The sequence below is a fragment of the Stegodyphus dumicola genome, chromosome 10, assembly GCF_044657685.1.
Source record: "Stegodyphus dumicola isolate Sdum_Otavi_A_Nest chromosome 10, ASM4465768v1".
NCBI classification, from domain to species: Eukaryota; Metazoa; Arthropoda; class Arachnida; order Araneae; family Eresidae; genus Stegodyphus; species Stegodyphus dumicola.
In genome coordinates, this window is record NC_140777.1 from 186,310,672 (window position 1) to 186,330,154 (window position 19,483).

The following is a 19,483-nucleotide window of genomic DNA, read 5'->3' on the forward strand; positions in this document are numbered from 1 at the left end:
TCGCCGAAGTCACAAACAGTCCAGATTTCGGACTTTGTACTGTATTGTATATTACAGTTATGATTAATAATAGATACAGTTACATATATAACATCTCCCTTTTTTTAATCAAAAATAATAATAGTAGTAAAATTAAACATAATCTTTTAAATAATAAGGTTTCTTAACAGTCCTACCAGACTGAGTAACATAGTTATGTCCATTTGAAAAATTTGATGATATTATACCTCTTTCAGTATTTGGTGACACAACACTTCTGTTAGGTTTTGAAAGACTTACATTCACATCTATATTTGAAGTTCTCCTGCTATTCTCAGGCATTTCGGGTTCATCTATAACTTCATTCTCATAGTTGTTTTGTATTGCAAACTCTTTCTGATTACTTTCTTTAACCCCTTAACTTACGATTTAGATTCGAAGATGTTGGGCCGAAATTGTATACAAGCTCGAGCCGCGATCGGGACATTTGCATGACTAGTATAACATGCTAATCCGGGCAATCATAAACATGACGAATTATGTAATTTTCGAAGAAAGTATAGGTGAATAATTATTGATGATACATCCGATGACGATCAACTACCAGAGTCCTGGCTTTGGAAAGAAATAAGAAATAGTCCAAAAATCTGGGACTATACGATGACTCCTGGCATAAGAGAGGAAGCCTTATGTCAATTAGGAGGAAGTAGAGGAGAATTTGATATATTTATCTAATATTTGATGACATATTTTGGAACAATATTGTAACCGAAACGAATAAGTATGCAGATCAAGCACGAGAAAATCCACATAGAACACAAGTGTAAAGTTCCGTTACATGTACCAGAATGCTTTGAAATATGTCATACTGTTACAGATTACTAATTTTGTATTTTGGAATTTTGTACAAATAAACATTTTGTAATACTTGCGTCTACCACAATTATTGCACCAGACTGTAACTGCGTATCAAATATTCCACGTAATATTCACTTCTGGCCCGATCACAGTACGCGGGCTTTGACCGTGAAACTTAGGTTTGGCCCGACCATCCTACGCGGACTATGCCCGTCATTGCAGATTAAGGGGTTAAGAATATCTCTTTGGTTTCTTTCTACTATTCTTCCACCTGTTCTTAAAATCCTGTATGAATGTGGTCTTTCTGCTTCTTCTATAGTTTTCCCACTTTCATTTAGTTTTTTCCCTTTCTCTTTTATGTACACATGATCTCCTACCTTTAGTGGTTTTAACGATCTTGCATTCCTATCATAGCTTTTTTGTAAAATTTGTCTCTTCAGTAAATGTTGTTTATGGTCTTCATATCGTTTAGTTAGGATAAAATTCTCTTTTACATGCATCAATCCATTCCATCTTCTTGCAAATTCTTTAAATTTCCTGCAACTATGTTGTGAACCATTATCCGAATATAATATTTTCAGAATACCATGTCTTAAAAAAATTGATTTCAATTACTTTATCACTGCTACATTTGACATATCTTCCAAATGTCCAATTTCAACATATTTTCTAAAATAATCTATATCTATTAGATAAGCCCTTCCTTGAAAGTAAAAGAGATCTGTTCCCATGGACCATTAGGTATTTCTTTACATATCATTGGTTCTTTAGTATTAGCTTTTTGTAAACTTAAACATGTTGGACAATTCAGTACCAAATCTTCAATTTCTTTTGACATTCCTGGGCAATATATTTCTCTTGATTTGATCTTGCATTTTACTTCTCCTAAATGACCATAATGAATCTTAACATATCTTTTCGTAAACTTCTTGGTACAATAACACAGGAATTTTTAAATATTAATCCATTTGCTTCTGATAGTTCTTCTCTGGAGTTAAAATATGGTTTTGCCAGTTCTGGAACCATACATTTTTCATTCGGCCATCCAGTTTTAATTAATTTTCTTAAAACTTGTAGTTCTTCATCTTTTTCTGTTTCCTGCTGAAAAACTTCAATTTTGTCTTTAGACATTGGTATACATTCTACAACCAATCCAACATGAGCTTCTATGTCTCCTTCAAAGAAATCAGATCCTTTATCAGTAAATGATCTTGATAATGCATCCGCTATAAAAAGTTCTTTTCCTAGTTTATATTTTATCTCAAACTGATATGACTATAATCTTATATGCATTCTTTGTAATCTTACTGGGCATTTATTTAATGGATTTTTGAAAACTGATTCCAACAGTTTATGGTCACTTTCCACTGTAATATATTTTCCGGTGGGTTTTCCTGGTGAAATTTCTCACACGCAAATACAATAGCTAAAATTTACTTTTTAATTTGAGCATAATTCTTCGGTGTATTTGTTAATACCTTAGATGTATATGCTATTGGTAAATTATTCTGCAGTATCCCTTCTTGAGTTGCATCTACAAATAAAACTACTGGCATGTTTATATTGTAATACTGTAAAACTGGTTTATTTACTAAGACATCTTTTAGTCTTCTAAATGCTTTTTCGTGTGCTGCATTCCAGTTCCGGATAACTTGTTTTTTCAACAAATCTCTCAAACATGAGGTCAATTCTGATACATTAGGTATAAATCTAGAAATATATGTAATCCGTACTAGGAAAGTTTCTAATTTTTTGACATTTGTTTGGTAGTTTTATATCTAGAATAGCCTTAATTTTGTCTTCATCTGGTTTTAAACCATCTTTAGATATATTTAACTTCATTCATTTATTTAAATTAAATTTAACATTCTTTTTTCTGGCTGTTCAACAACTTCTTTAATCTTAAACCATGTTCTTTTTTATCTTTTCCCCAAACTAGTAAGTTATCTATATATGTTTGAATGCCTTCTAAATCACTATAAATTTCAGAAATACTCCTGTGAAAAACTTCTGGTAATGAACTCAATCCATATGGCAACCTTAAAAAACAATATCTACCAAATGGAGTATTAAATGTAGTAAAGTCACAACTTGAATCTGACAGTTTAATATGCCAAAATGCTTTGTTTGCATCTAAAATACTAAAGACCTTTGCATTTGTCATTTGAGATGAAATTTCTTCAAAGGTTGGTATGTGATAATGTTCTCTCAGTATATTTTGGTTAAGGTGCTGAGGATCTAAACACATTCTTAAATTACCATCCTTTTTCTTTACTACCACTAATGAATTCATGAATTCTGTAGGTTCGTTAACTTTCTTTATAATACTATCTTTTACCATTCTTGCCAATTCCTTTTTTAATGGATTTAATAAGCTAAGTAGAATTTTCCTACAGGGCTCTATTTTACCAACAGATCCTGGTTTAACCCTTTGCGACACGCATATTTAAAATATATTTTAATCTTTAAAAAAATGCCTTAGAATAAGTCAGATGGACTTACTTAAGTGCCTTTAAGGCTTGAAAAAAATTCTGTGCTTTTATTTTTTACGGGGGAAGGTGGGATACCATTTGTCCCACCATGCAACTAGCACATGTCTTATAGCATATTGGTGTATAGCAGGAAAAAAAATCGTATGTGGAATGAATAAACAAAATAAAGCGTGCATTCTAAAATATTCATAATAAACACACTAAAATGCATTTTGTACTTATTGCATATATGCATGACTTGAAAAATTTTGCAAAATGCGCATTTAGCATATATATATTTAATATTTTTAAATTTTAGGAACAAAAAATATTTTCTTGAATATTATTTTAAGATTAAAATTTGATACTCGTACATATGATACTAAATAAAATATTAAAATTGACACTTGATTCAAAAACATTTATATATGATTAAAATTGAAAAAAAGTCATTTTTCATGAAACTTTGAAAAACATGTTGTTTCATTCTTTTGTAAGCATAAAGGCACTTAGCATGTTTCACACATCCAAAATGTTCATCGTTCTTCTTTCGATGTGCTGCAATATGCACATCTTCTCCTGCTCGTTCTCTTTGGTGTGTGACTTACATGTTTTAGTCTCTTTTCTGGTTGTATGAACAAGTTTTTCATTTTTTATTTAAACTGGGGATTTCAGTTTTCTTTTCAGCTGTTTCTTGCCTGCAAGTGCCATTAGACCTTCTATAACTTAGAGAAGAAAATCTTTCATTGTTTTTACATCATGATCGGGTTCGCGAACAAACTTAAATAGAATAAATGCGTTTACTATACTCGCATCTAAAAAGTAAAAAAAAAAAAAAAAATCATGTGCCACCATTTCTTGCTTTTGCGGTGTATGACATATAGTCCTTTCAGTTGATCAATCAGTCGACATATCCCGTATTCTTATTGTATGAAATAATGCTGTTTGGGCACAGTACTTTTTTTTTTTGTCTTTCCATCTCGTTCTTTTCTATTAATTTCTTTCATTTCAGTTGCCTTTTCCAAGCAAGACGGGATAGAAACGGATCTTTTATCCTTTCATTTTATGCAATAAATTGAATCATCGTTAACTGAAAAGTCTATATATTCTCTTGACATAAATTTGTCTTTTAAATTTTTGGGTAGATACTTCCGATCCATATTTACAGTGCCACATGCATAGATGGGTCTGTGTCTTTAAAAAGCAAAACAAATTATAACTACTTCCCTTTCTTCTTCAGCAATAACTTCAACCTCAGTTATTCTCTCCTGGATTTCAATTTCATCTGAATCAGAACTGACATCTGAAGCATTTGAGTCGCAATCGGATGGCAATTCAGCAAAAAGATCCAAAGCTTCCTGAGTTGTTAATTTTTTTCTAGACGTTTTAGCACATCAGAGCATACAACGGATGTAAAAGCGCGCGCAATCACGAAAAAAATAGATGCGAAAAAGAAAAGAAAAAATAATCGCGAGTGCTGCCATCTATTGAGCGGAAATTCAAGTGTGTGGTGGGACAAATTTTAACCCACTTATTTCAACTGCAAAATTAATGTTATAAAATATTGAATCCAATTAAGATTTTTGAAAATAAAATACCTTTGAATATTAAAAAGAATCATACATATCATAAATTGTATACCAAAACTTTTAAAATATTGAAAAATGCGAGATACATGGATATCACTATTGTGATCCTATTTTGAATATTTTTTGCTCATAAACTTAAGCCCTGGTATAGTAGTAACATCTACTGAGAAAAATAATAACTAAAATTGATTATTTTTAAAAGATTAGAAAATTTCTAACGGAAATTGCTGAGAAAATAAATATTAATTAGGTGGGACATATATTGACCCACCATGCCGCAAAGGGTTAAATTTAATATGATATGTATATCCAGTTAAATTTCCAGTTCCTTTAAATAAATCTTGATGTCCTTTTCAAGATTTTGGTAACTTTTCATTAGAATCAGGATTTACTGTACAAGTCTTTTGTATTAGGTTTAATTTTTGCAATGTAGGTAAACCTAAAATAGCTGGAACAGTTTTATCACATGCTACAACTTGAAATTCTACTTCATCCTTGTTCCCTTTCGATGTTTCACATAATAATTTGCATTTTCCGACTACATCATGTTATGTATGTAACTGTATCTATTATTATTATTAATCATAACTGTAATATAGAATAGTAGATTAGCAATGTAGAATAAACAATGTTTGTGTACATGATGTTACCATCACTAAGCACATACCCAACATATAAAAACAGTACATGGCGTAGGTCTCAATAGATTACCTTTTTTTAAATGACCATGCAGCATCACTTACGAATAACCCTAAAGATATTCTAAACAAAAACATGATGGGAAGTTGTTTACAGCGAAATCACTGGTAAGTGCCTTGTTTATTTTTATTTGAAGTGGCTAAAAACAGGTATATACAAACATCACCCTTTTTGAGTGATGAATTAGATTGTGAGAAATATTTTTGGATAATATTGAAAAGGCTAAGGCAAACGAATGAAAATAAAGAACCAAGAGGAATTAGTTATAAAAATGAAAAAATACAAACAAGATTTTTACACGGCCTTTGAAGAAATAGAGAAATATGATTGCGCTTGCAAAACACCTCTTTTAGAATTTATAAAAGTCTACCCTGAAAAGTTAAAAGAAGTAGCCCTAACAGTAAGAGCTCTTCCTCTCACTCAAGTTAGTGTGGAAAGACTCTTCTCAGCTCTGAAGTTTATTAAATCGAATCTATGGTCCTCCAACAAAGATCTTCTTGCCGAAGCTATACTGTTTCTTAGAAATAACTAATGCCAGTTTTTCCATTTCATAATAAATAATTTGCTATGCCATCATTTTTTTCTGTAGCATCTATTATTTCTTTTATATTAAAAAAAGAAGCTGTAACCCATCTGTATATGTTTACATATATATATTATATATATGAGGGAGTCGGAGTCTTTAAAATTCCAGGAGTCTGTCATTGTTCCTATCAACTCTACAGCCAACTCTACAGGTAACTGCAGTATAAGTTCAGAAAATATATCTTGCCCAAATTCTTTCACAAAAAGAGTTTTTGCCGACATTTGAAATTTTTTCTAAGCATAGAAAATAGTCAATTTTGTTTAATGTTATTTGTTTTTTAACAATGCAAATTTTCAGCAGTATGCCTTTAAACGATAAAATACATTTCTCATTTTACTAATTTCCCCTTTAATTTTAAGTGAATTTGTTGAGATATCGCACAGCGTCTGTGGTAAATGCTAATTTCCATAACTATTTGCTGTTTGTAAATAAAGATCATGGGCATTTTTTTCTCATTAAAAAAATATCTTTCACCGTTTTCAGTTCGAAGAATCTCTACAAAACTTTTCCATTGCTAAGGCTTCGAACAGCTGTATGATACAGCAAGTTAAAATATTCAGCTTCGATTTCTAATAAAAATTCATGAAACTGGCAATGGTTAAGACCACAAGAGCGAATGAAGTTTACTACTGATATAATTGTTTCAATAACACATGACAGATTGACATGTTTCATATAAACAGTTTGCTGGTGAATAATGCAATGAATCCCCAGAGGTTCTAAACATTTAACATCTTTGTCCAACTAATTCTTTCCCATTCCGCAGATATTTTTTTCACTATTATTTGTAACATATTTAAACTGATTCCATTGCAAACTGTATTGTGTTAGCATTTTTCATCTTCCTTGAAGATACTGCCACCAGTAGTTGTTCTATGCAAACTATTCATAGAAGTTTATTCTCCAGTCAATTCAAAATTCAGCACTGACCCCTCGAATAAACACCAACAATTTGGCCATATCAGTTATACCTGTTGACTCATCAGCAGCCAACGAAAATCATTTGAAATTTTTGCCTTGTCTTTTAAATGACTGAGGCGGCTGAATGGTTGTTCTCGCAGAAAGACTGACAGATCAAAACATATTAGTTTTTTCTGGGTACATTTCTTCGGTGGCCACAAGGAAATACAATTTAATTATTCACAATCAGTAAATGGTTTTCATTTTGTAGCTAATAAATGAGCTATTCATAAGCTCACTTTAGTTACTGCTTCATTATCATATTTTATTTTTATGAATAAATTGCATTGTGATGATTCTGTTTTAAATTTTCCAATTTTAATGACCATTCATTTTCTGTGAGGTTTGAATACTGTGCCTCAATGATGTATAACTGCACTCTTTTCAAACAAATATTATGTCATTACATGAAACTTTGTCATTTAATTCTATGATAAAATATTTGGCACTCCATTCTGCTTTAAAAGCATGACATTTGAGGTATACTTTTCTCTTCTTATTTGATTTAGAGATGGACATGGCAACAGTAAGGTAATGAATAAAATTTAATTAAAAGAACAAAATTGCACAGATTGCCTTGAATCACGCACACTTCAGCAAAACTGTCAACATGCTCTTGCATTGCACAATGTACAAACATTGACTGTTGGGAGTGCTTTTAAATACAATGACAAACGAGATTGCCTGTTGGAAGTGCTTTTAAATACAATGACAAACGAGAGAATATACAGTAGCACCACTCACAGTCATAATTCACAACTTTTTAACTCAACTATTGACCATTGCATAATAGCGTGTAATTTGATTTATTTTTCATGTAAGAAATAATATTATCCCATGGGCTGGATTAAAAACAAGCGGCAGGCTGAATTTGGCCTGTGAGCCATAGTTTACTGACCCAATTTTGTACAATATTGTTGATTGGCCTCAGCTTACAGCTCTCACAACATAGTGACTAACAGCAGGACATGACTACTTAGCAACACACCCGTTTCCATTGGTATCCTGCTATGCCCAATCTGCCCATTATGCAGCAATGTACATTATGACCCGAAACCATCTTATGCACTGCACTGCATTTCATGGAAAATCTGAGGCGATATTGGTTTGCATGAATGCATATGGGTCAATGACTTTTACTTCTGTATTCTTCTGTTTATGTATCTTACTTATGTTATTTTAGTACGTTATCACGTTCATGTCAAATAGCTTACCATTGGAGAATAAACCAGTGGAAATAAAATAAAACAATTTTAAAATGTCTTAATTATTTGAATGTTGTTCTTAAAAGTCACGCCATGTACTGGGTCATGTCCTTCGGCGTGTGGTGAATAGTTACCAGAATTTCTCAGGGGGTTAACTCGAGCATTTTTAACAACAGTTTCTTAACATAATCACACTGTTTGACTTTATCCTCTAGTTTACAGGCAGTTCTTTGATTTATTTCATGGCGAGAAAATCCCAAATAATTTGGTGTTGGTAAGGAGACACAATGGGCTTCTCTTTCAAAAAGAATCAAATACAAATTTATATCTTTCAATCAAATTTCTGAGCCAGTTTTCTAAACTCTTTCCTAGGGTTTCTAGCGTCATCCATCTGAATCTTCCCATTTTTCTTACATTTGGCTTCAATTTTTAATTTTTCAAGCTCCAACTAAATTTTATTTTTCCTTCTCTGTTCTTCAATTGTGATTGCTTCTTATCTTTCCTCTTTGATTCCTTCTTTTCTTATTACCATGTTTAATTCTTTTTACAAGTTCTTCATAATAATCTTAGCTACTGAGAATAATATTCTTAAAATTTATAACTTTGAAAAGCAGTTGTGTATCTAAAATGATCAGCTAAAATTTTTAAATCTTCCTTTCAAAACCTTTTGGACCAAAGTTATTTTAAATAAATTAACTTCCAAATCAGAACAAAGATCTAAATTAGCTGGTGCAAAATTCAAAACGACCAAATAGTTAATTCTGATTTCATATTCTCAAATAAGAACACAGTAGATAAAACATTCTATAAACATTTATCACTGAAATAAATAAAATTAAAGCAATTTCATAACAAAGCAAATAATTATTATTTTTAAGTTCCCCTTCCATTTTTTTAAATTACTTTAAAAATGATCAATGACAAATATTAACTTTTGTAGAACTTTCCTTTCTATAAACAAGTATCACCAGAATAATAATATAAAATTAGAACAGATTCAGAACAAGTAACTACTAATCTAGTTATACCATCTGATATGTTTATTTAAATTACTTCAAGAAAAAATCTGATGTGTACGCCACATGACTTCATTGTACGGAATATTAAATTATACGCATTTTTTCTTGCATTTCATTTAAACTTATTGAATTAAATCTACTTTGTCGATAGCACATAAACCACAATAGAACAAATGCACTCTTTAAAATTCACTATAGTTGTTTACCATAGCGACACTCTGGTGCTAGGTTCACTTAACAGCGTTATATTTCGTTCATATTATAACTCAGAATGCACAATATTTACATCATTTGAAGAATTATCTAATCGTTGCCACATGTTCTATTCAAATACTCTTAATATATCTAGAACAATGTATAAAAGAAATTAAGCAAACAAAACAAGAAAGAAACAGTTTTCCACAGACGATTTAGTATTTCTCGTTCAATTAATTCAGTTCTCACTTCGCGACAAGGAAAAAATGATTATGATAGGCGATAAAGGCGCCAGTTTGTCTTCCGCAGCCATTTTCTATCCTCTTTCAAAACATTCACCTGATAGATTACAAAATCAATAAAAATGTCTTCCATCATAGTTGAAACGTTCTTTATGGTGCCATCCAGTTTAGCTTGCTGGATGGTTCCAGCTTCCCCCTCCCACCGGTAACTTATTTATTCTTTTTGGAACAATGAGCCGTTGATTTTAACTTCCTCCCATTCGATAAGCTTATTGATCGAACATGTTCAAAAATTGGAAGCGTTAAGAATTGGACGAAAGTTTCAAAGATTTTCTCTTCTTATTGCGAACTTTATTAAGAATGCCATTCATGCTTTTTTTATTTATTTTTCGTGATTAATAAAATGTTCGTTGGTACGTTGGAAGGATTTGCTGTAACCATTTTTTTTTATTATTGCAGTATTCTTTTCATATTCGAGTGATTTATAATTTTGAATAAAGCCTTTTTTAGAATAGATAAAAATAAGGTTACAAATTCAAAAATAATACATGCAGTCCAGTAAGAAAACCGAGCCCAATATAAAAAAATCTGATGTGTACACCACATGACTTCCTTGTACGGAATATTAAATTATACTCATTTTTTCTTGCATTTCATTTAAACTTATTGGATTGAATTAAATCTACTTCGCCGACAGCGCATAAACCACAATAGAATAAATGCATTCTTTAAAATTCACTCTAGTATTTGTTTACCATAGCGACACTCTGGCACTAGATTCACTCAACAGTATTATATTTCGTTCATATTGTAACTCATAATGCACAAAATTTATATCATTTAAAGAATAGAATTATTTAATCGTTGCCACATGTTCTGTTCAAATACTATAATAAATAATAAAGCTAGAATGATGTATAAAAGAAATTAAGCAAATAAAACAAAAAAGAAACAGTTTTTCACAGACGATTCAGTATTTCTCATTCAATTAATTCAGTTCTCACTTCGCGACAAAGCAAAAATACATAAAAACTCAAAATATCTGTATTAAAAATTATGAAGTAAATCTTAAACACTTACCTCCTTGAAAAAAATTCCAGAAAATATTAAGCATGATTTAATTCACAATAATAAATGAAGGTGTTATCTTTATTGTTGTGAAGCTTAATCTCTCTAGATTGGCAACAAAACTACTATTCTGCTATTCAAATGTGAACAGATATGTCCGCCATGTTATTTAAAACTTCAGGCTTAACTGCACTTAAACAGCTTTTAAATTGTTGATATTTGTACAAATATTGCTTGCAGATTTACTAAAGGCATAAAAACCTTAACCAAAAGATAAGAACAACATAATTCAATTATTTTTAAAGCAAAAAAATACACAATTTACAAACATGTAAGAGTAAAGAAACTGAGATCACTGAGCTGGGTAACAGAGTGGATATATATATTTATATACGTTTGGTGTGGCCGATTGCAACCAAAATACGAGGTGCATGTCTACATGTTATAGCAGTCCTATATACAAAATTTCAACGTTCTGAGGCTACTCATTTTTGAGTTATGCGAGATAGGTACGTACGTACATACATACGTTCGTACAGATGCCACGAAAAATTCTCTTAAGAATTCATTTTAAAGGAGTTTTCTTGTTTTTTTTGTTTTTTTGTTTTTTAAATAGGAAAAGAGTCTTTTATTCTGTCTTTACATACAGAGGTCAAGTAAAAACATCGTTCAATTGCATTCGATAACGGTCAAAATGGATATTTTCATTGAAATATGCCACCTGAAACTTTTCGTGATTACGTACAAGGAAATAAAAATTACTCTTCTAGAACTTAAGTTTCACTCTAGTAGAATAACAACAAAACTATTTAATTTGCATTAATATTCCTACATATGAAAATATTACTTAAAGTAAAAACACAGTTAGCTTCTTATCTTGTACTTTGGTTAGACTTTTAGGAATCCAGCAAAAACCTTAAAATAATTTTTGGATCTTTCTCTCTTTCTCTTGTAGAAAATACAATACATTGCAAAAAGACATCTGGGCAGGTTGCCCCAAAAAATTTCAACATGCGTGGATTCAAATATAACATTAAGTAGGATTGCACACTGTATTTCACCAAACAGAGAACACAGGGCAGAATTGCCCAACTAAATAAATCTCACTATACGTAGATTCTAGATTCTGAGCAGGATTGCTCTGCTGTATTTCATCAAATGTAGAACACTGGATAACATGCCATTAATAAATGGTCTTAACACTATGGTAATTTCAAATTAAAAGAAGATATTCTGTCACAGGAAAGCAGAGTTTTCTGCACTCTCAAGTAGAAAACTTAAATGTTAGGGCAGCCTAAAACATCTTGGTACTAGGGTGGTTGCTTCTTTCTTAACGTTTTCATTAAAATGGCACATAATTCATTCATCCTATCATACCTTCGAACAACCATATCAAAGTGTATGTGGATGTTTCAGTTGGTGTACTGCATAGAATCTTCATAGTGATGAATCATCTTTCTTTAAACAATATTTGCTTTTATTCAAAAGAAATCATGAACATGTTATATCATTAACACATATTCTTACAGAAGAAAACAGTTATCCGAGCCTGCTACCTTCAACAAAGAACCTCAGCTCACAAACAACATTAAAAAAAAAAAAAAAAAAAAAAAAAAAAGAAGAGCTGTAACATCTTTAATTCCAGTGTTCTTTTTGGAATGCTGCCAGGAAATTCAATAGAAAGATGACAGCTAATGCTTAAACCCTCTCTCCACCCATCCATACATAGGTGAGGAATTTTGTTGTGGTATTGCATTCCATCAATATCAGGGCCCTTTCTTAAATTTTCAAAACATGATAAATACAGTTTTGCTGTCAGATTTAAGATTGAAAAGACCAAAGGAAATTATTTTTTTTAGGCTCATCTCTAACATTTAAGGGTGCCATATTTTATGAAATTAAAATTGTGCACATAGAGAAAGAATTTGATCATGATCAGAAATACTAAAATTTACTTTCTTGCACACTTATAGTTATGGGCTGTTTTCATGTTTTATAATTATTTTCCTTTTCATGCCTCCCCCCCCAAAAAAAAAACATTCTGAATTCTTCTGTTTACCAATCAGAGCAAAAACAAGAAATCTAGACTCTTTCTGATCTTTGAGAGGCTTGCATATTAAGGAAAATATCTCATTTACTGGATTATGAGAAAAGCCAAACAGAAATACTGAAATCTGCAATTTGGAATATTTCTAGGCTTAAGCTTTATATGTATGTATAGCACATCTATTTATAGTAGGCCAATATGTATGTATAGCATATCCATTTAAAGTAAGCCAAATTTGTTTCCAGAAGTTACAGTATCTGGATATCTGATAATTGTGTTCCAAATTCTAAAATGCATACTTTTCTGTTAAGATCATATGCACTTCTGAAGTTAATTGGCAGAATAATTATAAAAAACTTTAAATTAAAAACTGCTTTACATTTAAAAAAATTATTTACATATTTCTAAATTTGATAAAATTAAATCTTATTTCAAAGTATTAATATTCGAATACTCATTGCACACCGTGCATAAATTATGGAAAAATTATTCCTATTATATAAATACTATTTAAAAAACCAAATTAAATTATCGCATTTCTTTAGAATAAAAATTCTTAAATCTACTACATTAATAAAATTGATTTTCTTCATAATGGTATATATTCTAATTTAAATCAAAATTGCAAAAATTATTCTTATGAAATTTCTTTTCAGCAATAACACACTGAAAACCTAAGTGCTAGTTAAGCGTAACAATATGATTATATAAATAAAAATTTAATTCTAACTCGTGTATTCAGAAAGTAGAAATATATTTTAAAAACCTGTCCCCAAAAATATGGATTATTCAATAATGCTGATTTTGCACATATGTGTTTTGCAAATAAGGTATAAAATTAAATTTCAACAATCTTCAATTAAAGAGTTTTATATATTAAACATTAACTTAAATTCACTTTTGTTGGGAAGGCAAAAAAATTATTAACTCAAATTTTGTTCAAGTTATTTAAAAAATAACTTACTGTTCTTTGATCTACCATCCATCCCCCACTCACAAAGAGTAGTACATTATAAAAACATTCAGCTGCATTCTGAAACAATAAATTACTCTTAAATTTCTGAAAATATAGTAAATGTAAACAGTTAAAAATATGAAACAAATACAGTTATATTCAGTAGACATGATTTTAAATATACATTAATATGAAATTTATTCAAGTAATTGCTATCTCATAACAATATTCTTTAACAAAACAAGTTCAATACCCCACAATCTTTGGATCTGAATGCAATTCCACATGCAGCTAGCTATTTTAATACCAATTTGTAAATGATTAAAATTTTAAGGTCAGACAGCATATCACAGTGGCTTGAAAAGACTAAAGAGGATATATCCAGGACAAAAATTGAATGCAAATGCAGTTGGAACAGTACACTGAAAATACACAAAATTTCACTACTTTGTATGCATGAATCAACATCAAACTTTGCATGACACAAACAAATGTATTAGGTTGAGGTGAGGTCGTTATCACTAGGCTAAATAAAGCCATTTAGTTTAGTCAATCTATTGCTTTGAAGGTGAGGCATAGTAATATGAAAGTGCAATGATGCTGCAGCCATTGCAATGAAATTATACTGAGAACAAAAATATTTTGTCATTTATAAATAAAGAATAAGTCAACTTTCAAGGTATTTCTCGTCACAAATACCTAGACAAATGCTTGAAAGCACTTGTCAGTAGTGATGGGCAACTTCGGTACTTTCTTGTACCCGGTACAAAATACCCGTTACTCAAGTAACCGTTACTTTGAAAAGTACCAAAAACTGATTTCAAGTACCGAGTACCCAAGTAACGATTTGGAGTACCGAAGTAACGAAATACCGGAGTACCCTAGTAACGGTTTGGAGTACCGAAATACGCAGCTAGCGATTTTGTGCACTGAAGGAACTCCACCACGTGTTTGATTTTATCTGTACGGAGTAAGATTTTGAATATCAGAAAACATGTCAACTACGGAAGTGTCTGAGGAGCAGGAGAGCGTGGCGGGTTGTTTCTATGATAGAGTCGTCCATAAATGATGTCATGCTTGGAGGACGGGTCAGTGAAATTGTGACAGTTTGTGACAAGACGGGCGAATCATATTTTGATTAAAATAAAAATGTTTAAAATCAGCAGATTGAATTTTGAAGTTATTTTAAAATTATCAATATTTGAAGGTATTTTCCTTAATTGGGGCATAAGCAACTTTCACTTTTTTTTTAAATTTTTTTTTACTTACATTCCTTTCTTTCCAAAAAAAAAAAAAAAAGGCATTCAGAGTAGGTTTTGAGAATAAGGTAGCGGCAGAAATTGTAATTTTATTGCTATTGTGTATTAATTATGTTTTTGCTGTAAACTTTTCTCTTATTTCATACAAAATAAGTGCACGAATCATTATTATTGTTATATTTACAAATGTCATTAAAACATATAGTTTAAATTTAAAAATAAAGTCTGAAATATGATCTATATAACGTAGTGCTAGGTTTTTGAACTGCAAGTATAAGTTTACGTAAAATTGCGTGACGTGACAAAGGGGGTGGAAGGGGTATGTTGAAGTGTGACACTTTGTGACAAAGAGGGGGAGGGGTGTCCAAAATGTTGCAGAAAAGTGTGACATCATTTATGGACAGCCCCAAATGAGCATAGTTGCGTACTTGAAAAACGTCGGAAGATTTTCTTTGTATGATATTGAAGGAAGGGAGAGTACACTATGTTTTTTTCGGCTGTGTTGTGTTGTGTTGTTGGAAGGGAAAAAAATCGGAAAATAGAAATTTTGATGCAACTTTATACTATGAGTAAAAATGTCGCAATAAATTTAAAATAGAAAATTAACTATAACTTGCTGTGTAGCAACCCGATAGGATGCAGTTTCCTAAGTAAATATCAGAAATTTAATGATCAATCTGTTTTAACATGATATTTTTTATTTATACGAATAAATAACATACCACAGAAGTCGTTTAATACCTACAATTCGGTAGTAAAGGGCATAGGGGTGTGTAGGGTCTAGACATTAAAATAATCACAAACCTTTATCCCACTTATAGATAAGATAATGACCTTCAGTACCACTGCGAAATAAAACTTATTCAAGCTACCAAATTTTAAAAAAGATAAATCTCTTATTCTCTACTCTTCCCTATATATATTAAAAATTCTGAATGTAAAAGTAAGATAATTTAAACATTAAATATAACATAAATGACCTTGTGTGTTTAATTGTACAATACTGGCATAAAATAAAATTTACACATTTATTCATATACATATGGTTGAAGAGCTTTTCCACAAAAAAGTTTATACTGTTCCTTTTTAAATTACATTTAGGTTTGTTTTGAGTTAAATTTGTACTTTTGGAGATTTGGCACAGTACAATAAACAACAAAATGATTAGAAATATTTTTAAAAACAAAAAATATGATTTTAAAAAATGCATAAACATAGATATTTGATTTAAACATTTTGAATTACCAAAAGCACTAGAAAAATGAGGTATGTTTTGAAAAGTGAGATAATGTAATATATTTGGATGTACTACAGTAATAAGTAAATTTCAGCAAAATGGTTTAAAATATTTTTTAAAATGCACAATATGATTTTAAAAGGCACATTCAATATAACAATTTTGAATTGAAGATTATCAAAAAACACTAGAAAATAAGATAGAAAAGGGTTTAAAACTGTGAGAGCGCAATACCCGGATGCAGTAACTGCTGTAAACACAAAAATGCAACAGAATGGTAAAAAATATTTTTAAAACTCAAATTACAGCCAAAGCGCATTCGACATAAGAATTTTGAGTGAAAGATTATTAAAAACACTAGGAAATGAGGCAGCATGTCTTTAAAACTACGAAAACGTAATATCTGGATGCTGTAACAGCAAAAAGCAACAAAAATATTTGTAAAATCGCATTATATGAATTCAATAAGTACATTCGATATAAAAATTTAAATTAAAGATGATTTAAACACTAGAAAATAAGATAGCATGCTTTCAACTATATGAGAACTTAACATGTGAGTACAGCTAAGTAAATAATAGAACTGTAGATCTTTATATTAATGATCTAAATACAATTTCAAAATAATATTTTTTTTAAAAAATTAACATTTGAATGAAGTAATATTTCATTTAATTAAAACAAATAAAACTTTGATAGGCTGTGCAAAACGTTATAAAAGTATCAAATTTTTTAACTTTATGGAAATTTTAGGCATTTAATTCCTTCTATTTCTTTTTATAAAGACCACTTAAAATATGTAACGAAAAATTAAGCATAAAAAAATTGACTTCCAGAAACAGTTTTGAAAATAATGCAGCGAAAATAAACATAGAAATAAACATTTTAAGCTGAACTTAGGTTGGAATTTTAAGAAGGTCAATGTGATGACTTCATGGTTTAATAAGGCACCATTTAGCAAGACGAAACAAACATTTATTAAATATATAATTCAAATAATAATATAATAGTTACTCAGAGCAGTACGTCGCTCCTACCGCATAGTACAATCTACTACCTTCCTCTTCCGAGGCTAACATGCAACTCCTAATAAATACATTAACCCTTCTCGAAGAAGAGCTACCTGCGCCAAGCATGCTCTGTTGATCGCCAAAAAGTCGCCAGATATCACATCCCCGTCGTAAGATTGTTGTTGATATTATTTACAATCAATCAGCAATCTGGAAACTAAAATCTAACAACTGTTTGCGATCAACGTGAAAAAGAAAAAAAAAACTACATATACTTTTATACATTCTCTCCTAATTTTCAAATCTCAATTACTATAGACATACCTCAATTTACTACATAAACATAGATAACACATTTTTATATATAAACATAGATAAATCATTTTTAACTTCACTTGTTCCGAACCTTATTATTATTGTAACAATTTATCAATTCTTAATTCAAAGAAACCAAGTTGATATTTTCTTTTATAAACATGTTAAAATATACCCTAGTATTATTCCAATGATGACAGTAAAATTATTAAGTTTCTTATATATATATAAAATTATATTCTTAACATTCCTTTTAATTAATGATGCTGCAGCATGATTTAAATCCTTGGGAGACAAATATCTAAATTTACCACTTACCTCGAATATTTGTTATCCAATAATTTCTCTACCTATTTCAAATTACATAAACATCTTATTTGCACAAAATTGTAAAATGATTATGAAAAGCAAAGAAAACTATCTAATTATTAACTATACAAAATGTTCGTGAAGATGAACAGTAAATTAATGTTCAAAGTTCACAAGTGGGAAGTCTGGATAATGCATCCGCGTTTGACAGTTTTTTTCCAGGGAAATGTTCTATTTCGAGATTATGTTTCTGCAAAGCTATGGCCCATCGTTGTAATTTGGACGATTGCGGAGCATTTCTCACTATAAAGGCTAGAGGATTATGATCAGTCACAATTTTCACCGATGAACCGAATATCCAAGGTTCAAACTTCTTCAATGCCCATACTATAGCATAAGCTTCACGCTCTATAGTCGGCCAGCTCTGTTGAGGTTTCGATAATTTCTTGCTCGCGTAGCAGATGGGAAATTGCTTCTCTCCCCTTTGCTGTGACAAACATGCACCTATTCCGATTTGGGATGCATCAGAATGAATGACAAACGGATCCTGCAGTGTTGGGGTAATCAGCTCCGTTGACATCGCTAATCGTTCCTTCAGTTGTTGAAATGTTGACTCATGAATTTCTTTCCATTCGAGTATTTCCGGTTGTTTATTTTTCGTGAGTTCTGTGAGTGGGTAGGCGATCTCTGCATACCCTGGGATATAATCGCGATAATAATTACATAGTCCTAACAGACTTTTAAGATCTCTTTTCGTTTTCGGCGTTTCCAGCTTCTTGATTGCCTCTATTTTCTCGGGATCTGGTTGATGTTTTCCTGATCCAATGATGTGTCCTAAATATTTAATTTGAGGTTTTGCAAACGAACATTTCTTCGAATTGATAGTAAATCCAAGTGACTCTAGTTTGGTAAAAACTTTATCCAGATGTCGGAGATGAGTGTCGAAATCCGTGGAAAATATAGCTATGTCATCAATATAGGCTCTTGAAAATTGTTGAAATTCTTTCAGCGCGTTATTCATTACTCTCTGAAAAGTTGCTGCTGCGTTCCTTAATCCAAAGTGTAGCACTTTAAACTGATATTGACCTCGATGAGTTTTGAACGATGTGTACTCTTTACTTTGTTCCTCCATGGGAATTGCCCAATATCCTTTCAGCAAATCTAAAGTTGTTATGACGTTGGCTCTTCCTATACTGTACATTAAATCAATGGCATTTTGCATAGGAAAGTCATCTGGCTTCGTCACTGCATTCAAAGCTCGATAATCTAAGCACAATCTGATATCTCCATTTTTTTTACTTACACAAACTACTGGATGAGCTATTTCTGCATTACTTTCTTCTATTAGTCCCGATTTCAATAATTCTTCTACTTCTTCATCGACCTTGGGTTTCAATGCTTCAGGAATCCTATAAATGTAAGGTTTCTTCCTCTCCATATTGGGTATTAATCTAATTTTATGAGCTTCAACTTTAGCTAT

General features: G+C 30.9%; 1 protein-coding gene across 3 annotated transcripts in view; it reads right to left on the bottom strand.

Moving 5' to 3' along the window:
- The window catches only part of LOC118195728 (nuclear pore complex protein Nup107-like), a 140,179-nt gene that overhangs the window by 17,399 nt on the left and 103,297 nt on the right, over positions 1-19,483 (bottom strand). For all 3 annotated transcript variants that reach the window (XM_035367051.2, XM_035367052.2, XM_085826001.1), the window contains one exon: positions 13,883-13,951. In XM_035367051.2, coding sequence (XP_035222942.1) covers positions 13,883-13,951 — 69 coding nt within the window. The remainder of the gene's footprint in view (positions 1-13,882; positions 13,952-19,483) is intronic.